This window comes from Mytilus galloprovincialis, chromosome 2 (assembly GCF_965363235.1).
Source record: "Mytilus galloprovincialis chromosome 2, xbMytGall1.hap1.1, whole genome shotgun sequence".
In the NCBI taxonomy this organism is placed as follows: Eukaryota; Metazoa; Mollusca; class Bivalvia; order Mytilida; family Mytilidae; genus Mytilus; species Mytilus galloprovincialis.
The window spans coordinates 73,867,471-73,881,797 of NC_134839.1; the positions used below are offsets into that span (position 1 = coordinate 73,867,471).

At 30.9% G+C, this 14,327-nt stretch overlaps 1 protein-coding gene across 2 annotated transcripts in view; it reads left to right on the forward strand.

Annotated features, from left to right (window-relative positions):
• The window catches only part of LOC143064358 (uncharacterized), a 47,990-nt gene extending 34,376 nt beyond the window's left edge, over positions 1–13,614 (forward strand). Inside the window, exons 3-4 of one of the 2 annotated variants that reach the window (XM_076237124.1) lie at positions 10,825–11,013; positions 12,888–13,614. In XM_076237124.1, coding sequence (XP_076093239.1) covers positions 10,825–11,013; positions 12,888–12,913 — 215 coding nt within the window. In that variant the 3' untranslated portion in view covers positions 12,914–13,614. The remainder of the gene's footprint in view (positions 1–10,824; positions 11,014–12,887) is intronic. The other variant, XM_076237125.1, reaches the window with a different exon arrangement.
• The last annotated feature ends 713 nt before the right edge of the window (positions 13,615–14,327 follow it).

Consider the following 14,327-nt stretch of genomic DNA (forward strand, 5'->3'; position numbering starts at 1 on the left):
AATCTAAAACAAACTGACAACGCCATGGCTAAAAATGAAAAAGACAAACAAACAACAGCACACACGACACAACATAGAAAACTAAAGAATAAACAACATGAACCCCACCAAAAAACTAGGGGTGATCTCAGGTGCTCCGGAAGGGTAAGCAGATCCTGCTCCACATGCGGCACCCGTCGTGTTGCTTATGTGATAACAAATCCAGTAAATAGTATAATTCGGTAGGTCACATTCATGAAAGGGAAGGGGATTGTAGTTACGACGTAAGGAACATATCCGATATCATTTGTGAAACGTGCAAAGTTGAACGTAGGCAAAAAAAAAATAATGTTTTCATAGCTCTTTATGTCTACAAGGTCTATATTCATTTGAGTTTCAATTGTAATCAAATATTTTATATTTGAGCAGTTCTTGTGAAGGTAAATTCTGAAAAGCACAAATAAGTTTGTATTCATCAACTGTTTCTTTCGCTTTTGAACACTGGTGTAGTTTCATAATTATTGTGCAATGTATGGAGCCGGAACATAATACGGTTGCTGCAAAGTTACAAAAGTTATAAATTTATGATAATGTACATGATTTCGGTGGGTTTTTTCATCTCTGCAACCGCTTGCTTGGTAATTTTTAAATAACATTTATCTGGTTTGATAAAAAAAGTTGCTCAAAACATCACGTTAATATTAAATAACCAAAATATCAAATAAAGTCGAATGTTAACACCTATAATTGTAAGCTTATATATTTCTTACTAAGGGTCATTAAAAAGGATTATTTAAAACTCATATGTCGAAAGAAAAGACAACGCTATAGCATAATAATTTTTGATGAAATCATGGAGTGCTTACTTTTTGGGTGGTGATTCCCTCAGATAGTAGATCTCTACCAGCATTGGCATCTACTCTGTTGAATATACATATATATATATATATATATATATTGAACACTAAAGACTGAGCAACACAAATCTATTCAAAAAATGCCCCAAACGAGTAAATTTTGAACCAATAACCGTAAGATACCTTTCCTGTGATACAATATATATTTCACACGCTGAAAAAAATAATACTCATTATGTTTTCCTGGCGAAAAATTGAAACTCTGCTTTTTCTAGCATGCAGTCAATTCTGACCGACTTTTTCTTAATCATTAAGAGGTCGACTCCATACAGAAACTTCTTAGGAAGACAGATAAGAAGTTAGCAGTATCCTTTATCTTTACTTTCCGCTATATACTAGTAGATGATGTTCTCTTACTTAAAAAATCAAAATTAAAATATGCTGAACGCATTTTCCCCATCAAACTAGAGATAAGGGTTACACCAGATATAATTAAGTTTGTTTTATAAGTGGGTCGAAGCCACTGCTGGTGGATGTTTCGTCCCCGATGGTATCACCAGCCGACTTGTCAACACTTCGGTGTTGACATGAATATCAATACTGTGGTCATTTTTACAAATTTCCTGTTTACAAAATTTTGATAACTAATTATATCTTGACTAATATCTAGAAATTGACAATGAAGGTCGGGATAAACAATAATTTACGACAAAAGAGATGATTGCAGATTCCTAGTTGTGAACTTTCCATTTCTATATAGCAACATTCCAGCAGGGCCTACATACGGAGTATATATCTCCAAATTGATACGATATTCCTGGGCTTGTATTTCCTATCATGATTTCCATGATAGGGGTTTGCTGCTCACAAGGCAGCTTGTACACCAACAGTTCAAATTTGTGCATTTGTAATCATCATTCGTATCTTTTACGGACGCCGTCACGAGTTGGTTGGGCGTTACGGAATAACCGTTTCACAGATGATATCGGATATTTTCCTTATGTAACTACAATCACCTTCCTCGTTCACGCATGTGGCCTACCGAATTAGACTATTTACCGGTTTGTAATAACATGAACAACACGACTGGATCTGCTTACCTTTCCGGAAAACCAGAGATCATCCCAGTTTTTGGTGGGATTCGTGTTGCTTAGTCTTTAGTTTTCTATGTTGTGGCTGGTGTACTATTTTTTTTTTAATTTTAGCAATGGCGTTGTCACTTGATTTTCTATCTATGAGTGTTACTGTTCCTCTGACATCTTTCGCCCCTTTTTTATACACTCTCTTAGTCATGACATAATCAATATATCCTAATTTTTAAGTTATATTTGACTTTCCGTAATTTTCCAGAATCTAAATATGAATGTGACCCGTAAGTCTATCATTTTGGAATGTGAAAGAATAAAAAGACAACTTTTTCGTCAAAAAGTTAACTTGTGTTGACCTTAAAGCGAAAGAGTTCACATTTTAGATCGCTTCTCTACGTTGAAAGTTTAACATTTCAACATCCTTATTTTAACTGTTGAAAACTGGACCTCTACGACCTTGTTTCAAAAATAGAGTTTTATAAAAGACATAATATATGAGACGACATTTCGTAGACGACAAACTTCATTTTCATGGACAGATGTTGATATACGTGATCTTTAAATTCACAAGTCTACCTTGTTTATTTTTCTTATAGCTTCAAAGGGTGACTGTTAAAATCACTTAATGACAATGCGTGCAGTAGTAGATCATTAGTTACAAAAAGTCGAAATTAAATGGCTTCTTTTGATAAAACAGATTTATTAAGCTTTCAATTCATTTCTTTTTAGACCACTATTTAGGAACTGTACAAATTATATGTGATTACTAGTAGCTGTTAAATGGAAAATCCATTGATTTTTCTGACACGAAGACCTTCAAATGATTTCGCTAACTAGACAGTGTTCCCCGTTTAATGCCAATGTGTGCATTGGTTATAATAATTGGAATTGTTCTATGCAATTTTATGGTATCTGTATACCTAATAGTGGAAAAAGTTTTTTTTTTTATATCTGCTTCTGAAAATAGGATTGGAGTAAACATACATGCACGGAAGAACATTTTATGGTGTTAAGTTCATATTCGGTCTAATCTATCGACATTTTTATGAATAGATAACTTTGATCAAATATTTGACAATAATTTTTATCAATTCTTGTTTTTAAATTTTCATATATTTTTGCAGTTATGAAAATACAATATTTTCAACTGCATATTATCTGTTTAGCAATTGCAAATTTTACAAAGAAAAAATATAAGCATTTTGAAGTTAGTTTCCATTGAGAATAACATTAACGGTACCAATTTTCCTGCACCAGATGCGCATTTCGACAATACATGTCTCTTCAGAGATGCTCGTGGCCAAAATAATTGAAATGCAAAGCTTATATAAAAGATGAAGAGCTATAATCCAAAAGGTCCAAAAAGTATAGCCAAATCCGTGAAAGGAAAACACTTTATAAAAATGATTGTATATTTATATCTAAAAAAAAACTAAAAAAAAAAACAAGATCATTATTTTTGTTTCTGCCTTTTAATATCTGGTATTTATATGATAACAGTTCTTTAAAAAGTTAGATATTTTTAGGAGCAAAAATTCTTAATACGTTTTTCTATGTGTATAGGTCATATTAGTGAGGATCATGAGAAGAAAATAACAGTTACGAAGTAAGATAATAAACGTCAAAGCAGATGAACCATCAATGTACTTCTGATACTAACAAATCTGTTTTTGGAATTCACATTCCGCTGATTTAGTAGGATCACAATCCCAAAAACAATAAAAATCTACCAAAAACTCATCCAATTTAAAACATCCTTACAAACTGCAAATCTTTATGAGTTAAAACCTGAAAGCTTTCCTTTGTAACATACAAATGAATTTAAAGAAATATAACATCTGAAATCTTTATTTCGTTTTATTGTTTTCTTTTTGTCTTTTTAAGTACCATTCTGTTTTGTTTTTCTGGTTTTTTTTTTGTGTTAATATGTTTACTTCTTTTTTGTATTAATCGGCGTCTAGTGTGTTTGATAAGTATGTTAATTTGGTATGTTTTCATACATAGACTGTTCTTTTCAGATTATTAAATAGAACTAGCTGGATCGACATGACATAAGTTTTACATTCTCTATCACGAAATGGGTGGCCGATACGATTCTGTGTCTCAACTCATATTTGACATAAATGTTTTGTCGTCGATACCGGATTACTCGTCTGTTCAGTTAATTTACCGGATTTAATCTCTTGCTATTGTGACGTTTTGATTGAGTGTGGAAACGCATGGATGGTGCATTTCAGAAAACCATATCGTTTCCTTCGGTTTAGAGTTAATGTGATTTCTTCCGGTTTAGATTTTTTGTCTATTTTGTGTGTTTTTGATTGATGTACGGAATCTGAACCCATATGGCCTCTGTTGCCTTAGTTTTATTTGATTTTACTGTTTTAATTATCATCATTCTAAACGTTTCAAAAAAAGTATGAATATTGTATGTACCCCAAAGTATTTATATTTTACTCTGATTATGGAAAGCTGTTTCAAAGACTTGCAATCCTAGTATAACTGATGGTTTCTATGCTAGATTTAAAACCAGGTTAGACACAACATTTTCTTCGAAAAATGTCTGTACCTAGTCCGGAATATGACATTTCGTTGATTGATAACGTTTGATTTAGTCATGTTTATGGGTTTTCCCATTTTTATTAATCTTAGGGTTTGGTATTGTGTTTATGCTTTATTTTTGTCCCTCGTACAATGTAGTTACATTCCGTTAATGGCAACTTTCATTGAATTGTATAACGATATAGCATAGATTCATCTCAGAACACCAGGTTGAGTATCTGCAATTTTAAAGTATCTTTCAAAACAGCCATATAAAAATAACGTTGATTACAGATAAAACTCAATTGAAATAAATGATCCTTCTTTTTCAGATTTACAATAAAGATATTTATAACAATAAACTGTTTAACAAGTATCACCCACTTAATGTGTCAATCTAAAACAACTCACAGGATACTATCTGTCTTATAGCTGTACAGCTTAATTTGTTTTTAGCATCGAACTGTTATACACGAAAGAAAATGCTCTATCTCCTTATAGTGTGTTGATTAGTTTTTGCTATTTAAGATGAGGCATTAAAAATGTAATAAAAGGGGACTTAATGGCAAACTATATAGTTACAGTTGAGAGTAATGACGTTGTTAACGTAAAATATTATTTTCGCGACAGTGACATATCGGGTAAAGATGCATTTTCAACTGTTTTTTTTTTTTATGATCTAAACTTATTTCACTTGAAAACGAGTGCATGGAGCCCTCTTTTTTAAAACTGCATTAGGTTTGATAATGTATTAAAAATTATTTGTACCAATCTATATGAGAAAGTCAACAATATTTTTTTATAAATTTGATACTAGTAAATATGTAAATATTCCGCAAAATATGAATACTCCCCCCCCCCTCCTTTTCCCCTAAAATCCTGTTACTTTGTAAACAAAATGTTATTTCTGAAGAAATGTTGTTCATATTAAGAGCATATTTATGTAAAAAAGATGTTTATAATGTTTTTACAAAAATCTTTTTGTTTTTATCTATTGGCATATAAAAAAGTTAGGTGTGTTTATCCAAAAATGTAATAGATAAAACTTTAAAAAAGGTAAATTTTGTAAATGTCTGAAATTTCGACTCCTTTTGTCTCATAAAGAAGCACAATGAGGTATATTTTTTATTACATATTTGAATTGTTTATGTGAAAAAAAGCTTGTATGCAAATTTTCGTAAAAAATCGTCGTCGGGTCAAACTGTATCGTTTGTCATTAAAGCAAAGTACATACAAAAACTTATAGTGATATTTCTTCAGCCTAAGGAATGCATTTTTGTAACGTATAAAAAACGAAAATTGTAAACAGATCCTACATATGTTGTTTGCTTAAATCCGGTCAAAATAGTTGATTAAACAAAATTCTCATTTCTAACATTTTTCAAACGAGTAGCATCGAATCCAATATTAAATTCCTAAGTAAAGCGTGGTGCTATAGCACTTGATATATTAAAAACCATATCTAGTATTGATAATGTATTAAAAATTATTTGTACCAATCTATATGAGAAAGTCAACAATATTTTTTTATAAATTTGATACTAGTAAATATGTAAATATTCCGCAAAATATGAATACTCCCCCCCCCTCCTTTTCCCCTAAAATCCTGTTACTTTGTAAACAAAATGTTATTTCTGAAGAAATGTTGTTCATATTAAGAGCATATTTATGTAAAAAAGATGTTTATAATGTTTTTACAAAAATCTTTTTGTTTTTATCTATTGGCATATAAAAAAGTTAGGTGTGTTTATCCAAAAATGTAATAGATAAAACTTTAAAAAAGGTAAATTTTGTAAATGTCTGAAATTTCGACTCCTTTTGTCTCATAAAGAAGCACAATGAGGTATATTTTTTATTACATATTTGAATTGTTTATATGAAAAAAAGCTTGTATGCAAATTTTCGTAAAAAATCGTCGTCGGGTCAAACTGTATCGTTTGTCATTAAAGCAAAGTACATACAAAAACTTATAGTGATATTTCTTCAGCCTAAGGAATGCATTTTTGTAACGTATAACAAACGAAAATTGTAAACAGATCCTACATATGTTGTTTGCTTAAATCCGGTCAAAATAGTTGATTAAACAAAATTCTCATTTCTAACATTTTTCAAACGAGTAGCATCGAATCCAATATTAAATTCCTAAGTAAAGCGTGGTGCTATAGCACTTGATATATTAAAAACCATATCTAGCACTATAATAGGGGTAATAACCGTGATATTATACTGAATCATCAAATACCTCAAGTAGGATCCAAACTAAATTGAAGGGAACAATTTAAATTTAAATTTAGTATATTCGCCAGACGCACGTTTCGTCTACAAAAGACTCATCAGTGACGCTCGAATCAAAAAAAGTTGTTAAAAAAAAAAAAAAAAAAAAGCCAAATAAAGTACGAAGTTGAAGAGCATTGAGGACCAAAATTCCTAAAAGTTTAGCCAAATACAGCTAAGGTAATCTATGCCTGAGGTAGAAAAGCCTTAGTATTTACAAAAATTCAAAAATTTGTAAACAGTAAATTTATAAATATAACCATATCAATGACAATTCATGTCAGCACAAAAAGTGCATACTGTCATATTCAACTTGACCTGGAATAAGCAATACTAATGCAAGTGTCCCAGTTACCTGTTCAAAATATAGATATATTTTGCGAAAACAAAAGTTCAAATGTTGGTAAGCGTATTAATTCTTAGATAATTCTAAATTAAAATTAACACATTGTTCTTGTTTAAATTCTAGCCCCAAAGAAATGCAAAAGTTCAAGTTGACACTGTATTTCATCTTTAATTTAACCAATGGATTTGTAGCAGTTACTGACATGGAGGCTTCGCACCTCATTCAAACAGATGAAAAGACTATGTCTTTATCATATAAAAATAAAGAGTTCTTTACTAATTTATGTAGATCCATACCATTTTGCTAAAGTTTCTTCTGTTACCTATCCCAACATCGGCGAACTTGAACTTCTTTAAAACTAAGGTTTTCTGTTCGTACTGCCGCGTGTTTGTCTATTCCACCTTGGCCAGTGTTATTAGAGTAGGGTTGAAATCTCACAAAACATGTAAAACACGCCGCATTTTTAGGAACCTCTGGTCTTTGTAAGTCTTGTCTATCCCAAATTCATGTATTTGGTTTTGATGTTATATTTGTTATTCTCGTGGGATTTTGTCTGTTGCTTGGTCCGTTTCTGTGTGTGTTACATTGTAGTGTTGTGTCGTTGTTCTCCTCTTATATTTAATGCGTTTTCCTCAGTTTTAGTTTGTTACCCCGATTTTGTTTTTTGTCCATGGATTTATGAGTTTGAACATCGGTATACTACTGTTGCCTTTATTGTATGGTTTATTTATTATTTTGGTTCATTTATATGTTTCGTGATGAGTAAATGAGCAAGTGTAAAATGTTAAGATATCTTTTTTGTCGACTTGTTATTATGGTAAATAAATAAGAAACAAAGAAGACCAAACTTGGATCAATTCTCAAATACCATGAGGAAAATTTGTTACCAAAAGAGGGACGAAAGATACCAAAGGGACAGTCAAACTCATAAATCTAAAACAAACTGACAACGCCATGGCTAAAAATGAAAAAGACAAACAGAAAAACAATAGCACACACGACACAACATAGAAAACTAAAGAATAAACAACAATAACCCCACCAAAAACTAGGGGTGATCTCAGGTGCTCCGGAAGGGTAAGCAGATCCTGCTCCACATGTGGCACCCGTCGTGTTGCTTATGTGATTACAAATCCGGTAAATAGTCTAATTCGGTAGGTCACATTCATGAAAGGGAAGGGGATTGTAGTTACGACGTAAGGAACATATCCGATATCATTTGTGAAACGGTTATTCCATAACGGTCAACCAACTCGTGATGGCGTCCAAATGATCATTCAACTATCATTATATTCCCTTTTCTGTTTATTTTTCAACAGTGTTTTGATTATTCGAACAAGTTTTAGATGTTACATGTATTTTATGCTAGACATTAATCGTGTTTTGGTAAAGATTATTGCTTAGAAAAGACGTCTTCCTGTCATATAAATTATCTCTTACTTTGTATTTTCCTGTGAGGAATTGTGTAACAGGAAAAGGTTCAGCGACGATATTCAATTACATAGACCACATGTACAGTTTTGTCAAAGGACATAATGTAAAAAACATGGGATAACAATATGAATATATCCAACATAATGCCATTTACCAGTAGTTACCTGGCATTAACACTCTACTATGCTCACTGTGTCTAAATTGCAGTTATTTTCCTTTTTACAAAAAAAGTAATATTCAAACGTTTTGAAGGACAAACAAGTTCAATTGAGATCAGACAAAAAAATCGACTAATAAGTCAATCATGCTGTGTATTAAACGTTTTATGTAAATTAAATGTCATCTTTATTGGCAAAAGTGTTTAAAAATGAATTTAATAGGATATATAAAATAAAAATGTTAGCGTGACCAAAATATAAAGTAAAACATATTCATCGCCATAAAAAAATATTTTGCAGACACTTACTGCTGTGCATATTTTCAATTTTAACTGAACTAAACAAAAGGAGTGTTTTAGTGACAATTAACACGCATTTCGACTTTTTTTTAATTTGAGGCGTTCAAAGATACAACACGGGTTAAAACATCTAACATGATTGTAATTGTAATTCAGACATATTAAACATTTTTTTGTTTTTCGAGAATTTATTTGCTAGCACGTCGACTGTCGAAATTTGTTCAACCACACCTTTGTCAAACACTAGGTGTTTGTCTGATTAGTCCGATATATACGTGACGTGTATCTTATGTATGATAGCCATATATGATGTGGATCCCTTTCAGTTTCAGGAAGTCTCTATTTTGAGTAAAACTCATAAAAGATACTATGTAATAGTCTTATAATTAATTACAATAGACGCGTGTTTCTTCTGCATAAGAGTCATGTATATCGCCCTAAAAAACAAAATGAAAAGCAATTTCAAGAAAAAACTAAAAATACTAAATACGGCTACTATCATTTATCTTTGGGTTTATAAAAAAAGATACAGTAGTTTACCATATCAAAGATATTTCATGTAAACACAAAGTGCTGACTACTTGACTTGTTATACCCTCAGAAACAAAACGATCACCAGCAGAATCATTGACCAAGTGGTTATAAAAATTTATCAAAGATAACCAGATTATAATTTCTTTCTATAAATAAGGCTATGGCTGTCTATGCGTTGGGTAGACAACGGGTTTGTATATATGTAATAAAATATTTAAAAAAAGCACTTTATGCCGTTTAAATGTATATACTAAGCGTTACGAAAAATTAATAAAATGCTGATGACACTAAGAACAATAACATTAAATTTATTCTAATGTATAATACAGTAAAGTTCGTTTGATGCGTTTTCAAAAATCATGCACGTGTACGAAAATTAAAATTGTTGTTTGTAAACCTTCATTTTCATTGGAGTATTTTTACTTTGAAGCGAAGAAATTAATCATGTATTGACAATTAATTAATTCACTCTGTATTACAACTTCTATTTACATGTATTGGTGTATATTTCGTGAAAATATTTTGTAAATAGCTAATTTCATTTATATTTTTTTATCCTGTAAAGTCTCTGTGTCTACTATACAAAATTATTTTCAACTAAACCGTCAACGGCGGATTAACACAAATGTTAAGCAATTATTTTCATTAACCTCTAACGATAATGTTTTTTCACACTATAAACAATTACATATTTGAACGACGAATGTTTTGTAAAATGGAGGTAATTTCTTTTAATGTCTTTTGTGCTCAACATTGTGTTTTTTTTCTTCTAAAACATCTTGATTCGTGCTAATAATCAATAAGATAGCAAACCTATTTATTGCAAGTTTCTTTTCCGGGGAGGAAATATTGCCATTAAATTACTTCAGCTTTTTGAGAAAAAAAAAAGAAAACAACACTTTATGAAGTGTATGTCCGAAGAGCTTTTTAATGAATTTATTTTTATCAGGAACTATCAAAGCCGACTTCATGACCGTCAATGATGTTAACGAACCTATACGGAAAATTGTGCAAAGAACATATTTTCTGATGTAATATCTTTTAACTATTTTTGGAATTATTTTTTTGTCAAGGTATAAATAGCTAAAAAATCTAAATAGCAATATTTTCAGTTTAATTCAATTCAACCTTTATTTGAATCGAATACTAGTATATATCCTATTTATCATAGATTATTTTCTTAAACAAACTCTAGACGTTAAAATAAACGAAGATATTTTAAATGTGTCATTAAAATGTTTCCTGCTGGAATACTCTAATAGTCTGAATCGATTTCATCATTGTCTATTTCAAATTTGGTTTAATTTTTTATTTCAGATATGACATTTGAATCCTTCGTAAAATCCCTTATTGCTGCATCAGAACGGTACAATAGATTAATACCTCTTAGAGACAATTTGATGTCCATGATCGGTGAATACCAGGACTGTGTGAAAGCTTGCGAACATCAACATAGTAAAAGAACATTCGAACGGGTGTCAGATTCTTTTACCAGACCAGAAATTTGTAAGTTTTGTAAACAAATATTTAATTTTACAGTGCATTCTACACTAATCTTTAAGTTGCATCGCCTTCATATAGGAAACACGTTGAGCACATTAAAAGGGCAATTTTTCTTAAACTTTTTAAATTCCATCAGATATTTTGATTCGAACTACAATTATTCCTTTACCTTTTACTTTCTTTTTTCACAGCAATTTTGACAAATTGACGACTATGTATGCTCTAAATTGATTTAAAGATCCATCATTTTATAATTTTTACGATAATATTTGTTTTTACCCGGACATCACATTGCATGTGCTTTCTATTTGTTTTGAGTTCTATGACTCCGATAAATCTCTCTTTTGTGTGTGAATGGTCACTGCATCAGTTTTTTCTGTGGTTTTGTTGTTTTCGTTTTCATCCCCCGTGTTTGTTTCTTTCTCTGTTTGGAGCTTAAAATTCGGATTGATTTTATTGCGATCTAATGGATTTCATTCTATATAAATAAACTCATTATAGATACCAGAACAACATTTTATATGTTAGTTTGCTAGTCTATGCTTTCGCTATATGTTTGAATTTCTGTGTTTACAACTATTTTGACTTCTATGCTATTTTCATGGTTTGGAGTTGGAGGTGGAGTTGTCTGGTTACTGCTTTTCCTCTTTTTCAGTTTTCCAGGTGTTTTCACCCCAGTATTTTTTTAGACCTAGTCACTGCTCTCGCTGGTTATTTTCTTCTTCTCATCTTCACGTTAATTTGTGACTGGTCGTTGCTCTTGCTATGATTGGATTTCTGAGAACCGATTTCTTCACCTTTAAATATATAAGTCCTGGCCACTATTCTCACTCTGTTAGGATTTCAGTGGTCGGATTATTTTCACTTTTATACACATTTCTGCTTGGTCACTGCTGTCGCTCTGTATTGAAGGCTATGATTTCGTTTGATTTCAACTTTCCGTTTGTTTGTGCTCGCTATAATTGCTCTTTATACTTCAAAGCTGATGTGTCTCTAGATTTGTCTTTATAGATCTGAAAGTTATAAACAAGGATCACGTTTGCTAACGCAAATGATTATACACATAAAGGTGTAAATTTTGTAGCACAACTTTTTATATTCCCTTCTGACCAATGACATAGCCCAAAAAGATACTATTATATCATTTCATTCATTGCATAAGAAATGATATATTCTGTACTTTTATTCTTAAAAGGGAAATCAAACGAGACAATAATACACGAAATAGATATAAAAAGAATTATATGCACAAATTTACCTTCTTAAGGAATGTTCAATAGAATATCACTTATTATTAAGATTCGAGAGAAATTATATCCGGTAATACCGCATCAGCTGGGATGATCTTATTATTGTTGAATCATGAAGTCTTTCGCTGACATAGTTTATCAATGAAATTGATTACAACCATTTTTAGGTAGAAAGGCGTGAAATTGATGAGTTTTATGTGATATTTTCCCAGGAAATTGTACAATGTATATACAGGTTATTAGATCATCAATTCATTTAAGGAACACCGGTTGCAATAAAAAAAAAATACGTACTGTACTTTACAACGTTATGCTATCTAAAGAAACTATACAGAAAAATGATTGTGCAGACATTGAAATTTCTTGCTAGCAACATCGACTATTATTGAATTATGATAGTGATCAATGAACCATGAAATACATCAAGGTCAGTTGAACTCTAACAGAATACCCTATATACCTGACAATAATTTGATACATCGAAAAATGTATATCAGTTCTTGTAATATCAGATAACTTGAATTGAGTTTGATATACAGTAATAAAGTTATAAAATATACACTAACAATATTTATAATTAATTAGTTTGTTTTCTTTATTTTTACTTTGTTTTATATTTTATTGTAGGTATTACACCAGATATTTGTTTATGACAGTCATGGATCTTACATGTCTTATTCTTCATCTAAGGGGGACATAAAGTTTTAGAAATGTAATACTCGTTTTCAGTTTTATTTAAAATATTTTTTCATAAGAATAAATTTTCTTAATTTTAAGGTCTATACGTCCGAAAATGTGACATAATAAAATTGTTGTGACATCGCTAAATAGTGAAAGTATTGGATGCTATCGAACAAATGAGAGTTCCAAGGGAAGATTCCACAAAAACACAAAGTGAAAACATCGAAACATATAAGGAACCTTGAAACTGAAGAAAAATGTGAGAGTCATTACACTACGTCTTTCGGAACTTAATGGGGGAAATAACGGAAACGCCGAACAAAATCAGTGTATAATACTTAATTATACATAAAAAACGCAAATATTAATAAATTTGTACCTTTACTCTTTGTCTTTATCATTACATATTATAAACAAAATGATCATATGACAAACATATATTGACCTGGCTATTTCTGTTAGATTATATTCAATTAAAGATACAAGCTGAAACTTAAGATGTCAATTTTTACTAGACGGTACTATTTTTCTGTTAATTATAATTATGTAAAATAAATTGCATAATCAAAGCAGCGTGACTTTTTTATGCAGCCAAATTAGTTTTCCTTATACATATGTGTATTTTTTACGTCAAAAATTTGAAGTATTGATATCTAAATATATTAAATACAAGTTAAACTATGAGATTTTGCTAGCTTATGATACTCCACAATGAAATTAATAAAAGGTTGACTGTTTTAACGCATCACACGGTATAAAGCGTTGATTCAAGTTTCAGTAAGCCTTGTAGGTTCTTAGAAACCCTTCAAAGAACATTTATGTAAACGAATTTGTGTGTATTCGGTACACATGCAGTTTATTGGCGATAAATAGCGACACACAGTATAGCCTACTCGAAAGCAGTTTGATGCCAAATTTTAAGGTAGGTGATCTGACTAGTTTCTGAGAAAACACATCATAATTTTGTGCAACAGACGGACGGACAGTCGGAAACACGGATGAATGTAAATCAGTATACTCTGAAGTGGGATGATAAAGAAAGGTTTCAGGTACAGCTAATTTGATTTGTTTCATTGTGAATTTCCGTATCAACAGGCCAGGTGGATTGCGATGTTTTTTTCTTAATTTTTATTTCACTGTTAAAAAAATTGTTTTGAGTGTTATTAAATCTGAATTTGTCTTAATGGTATATCCGTATTTTTTTATACTTTGGTACTCTTATCATTATCCTCGTACACGTTTGGCAACATCTTCTAAATTATATGTCTGATTGATTCTGACAATGCCAGACATGGCAATCATACCACATCTTCTTTTTTATATAGAATTAGTCTGTAATGATCTGTAGTATATATGTCAGTTTCCCTGGCAACATCACTGCAATTT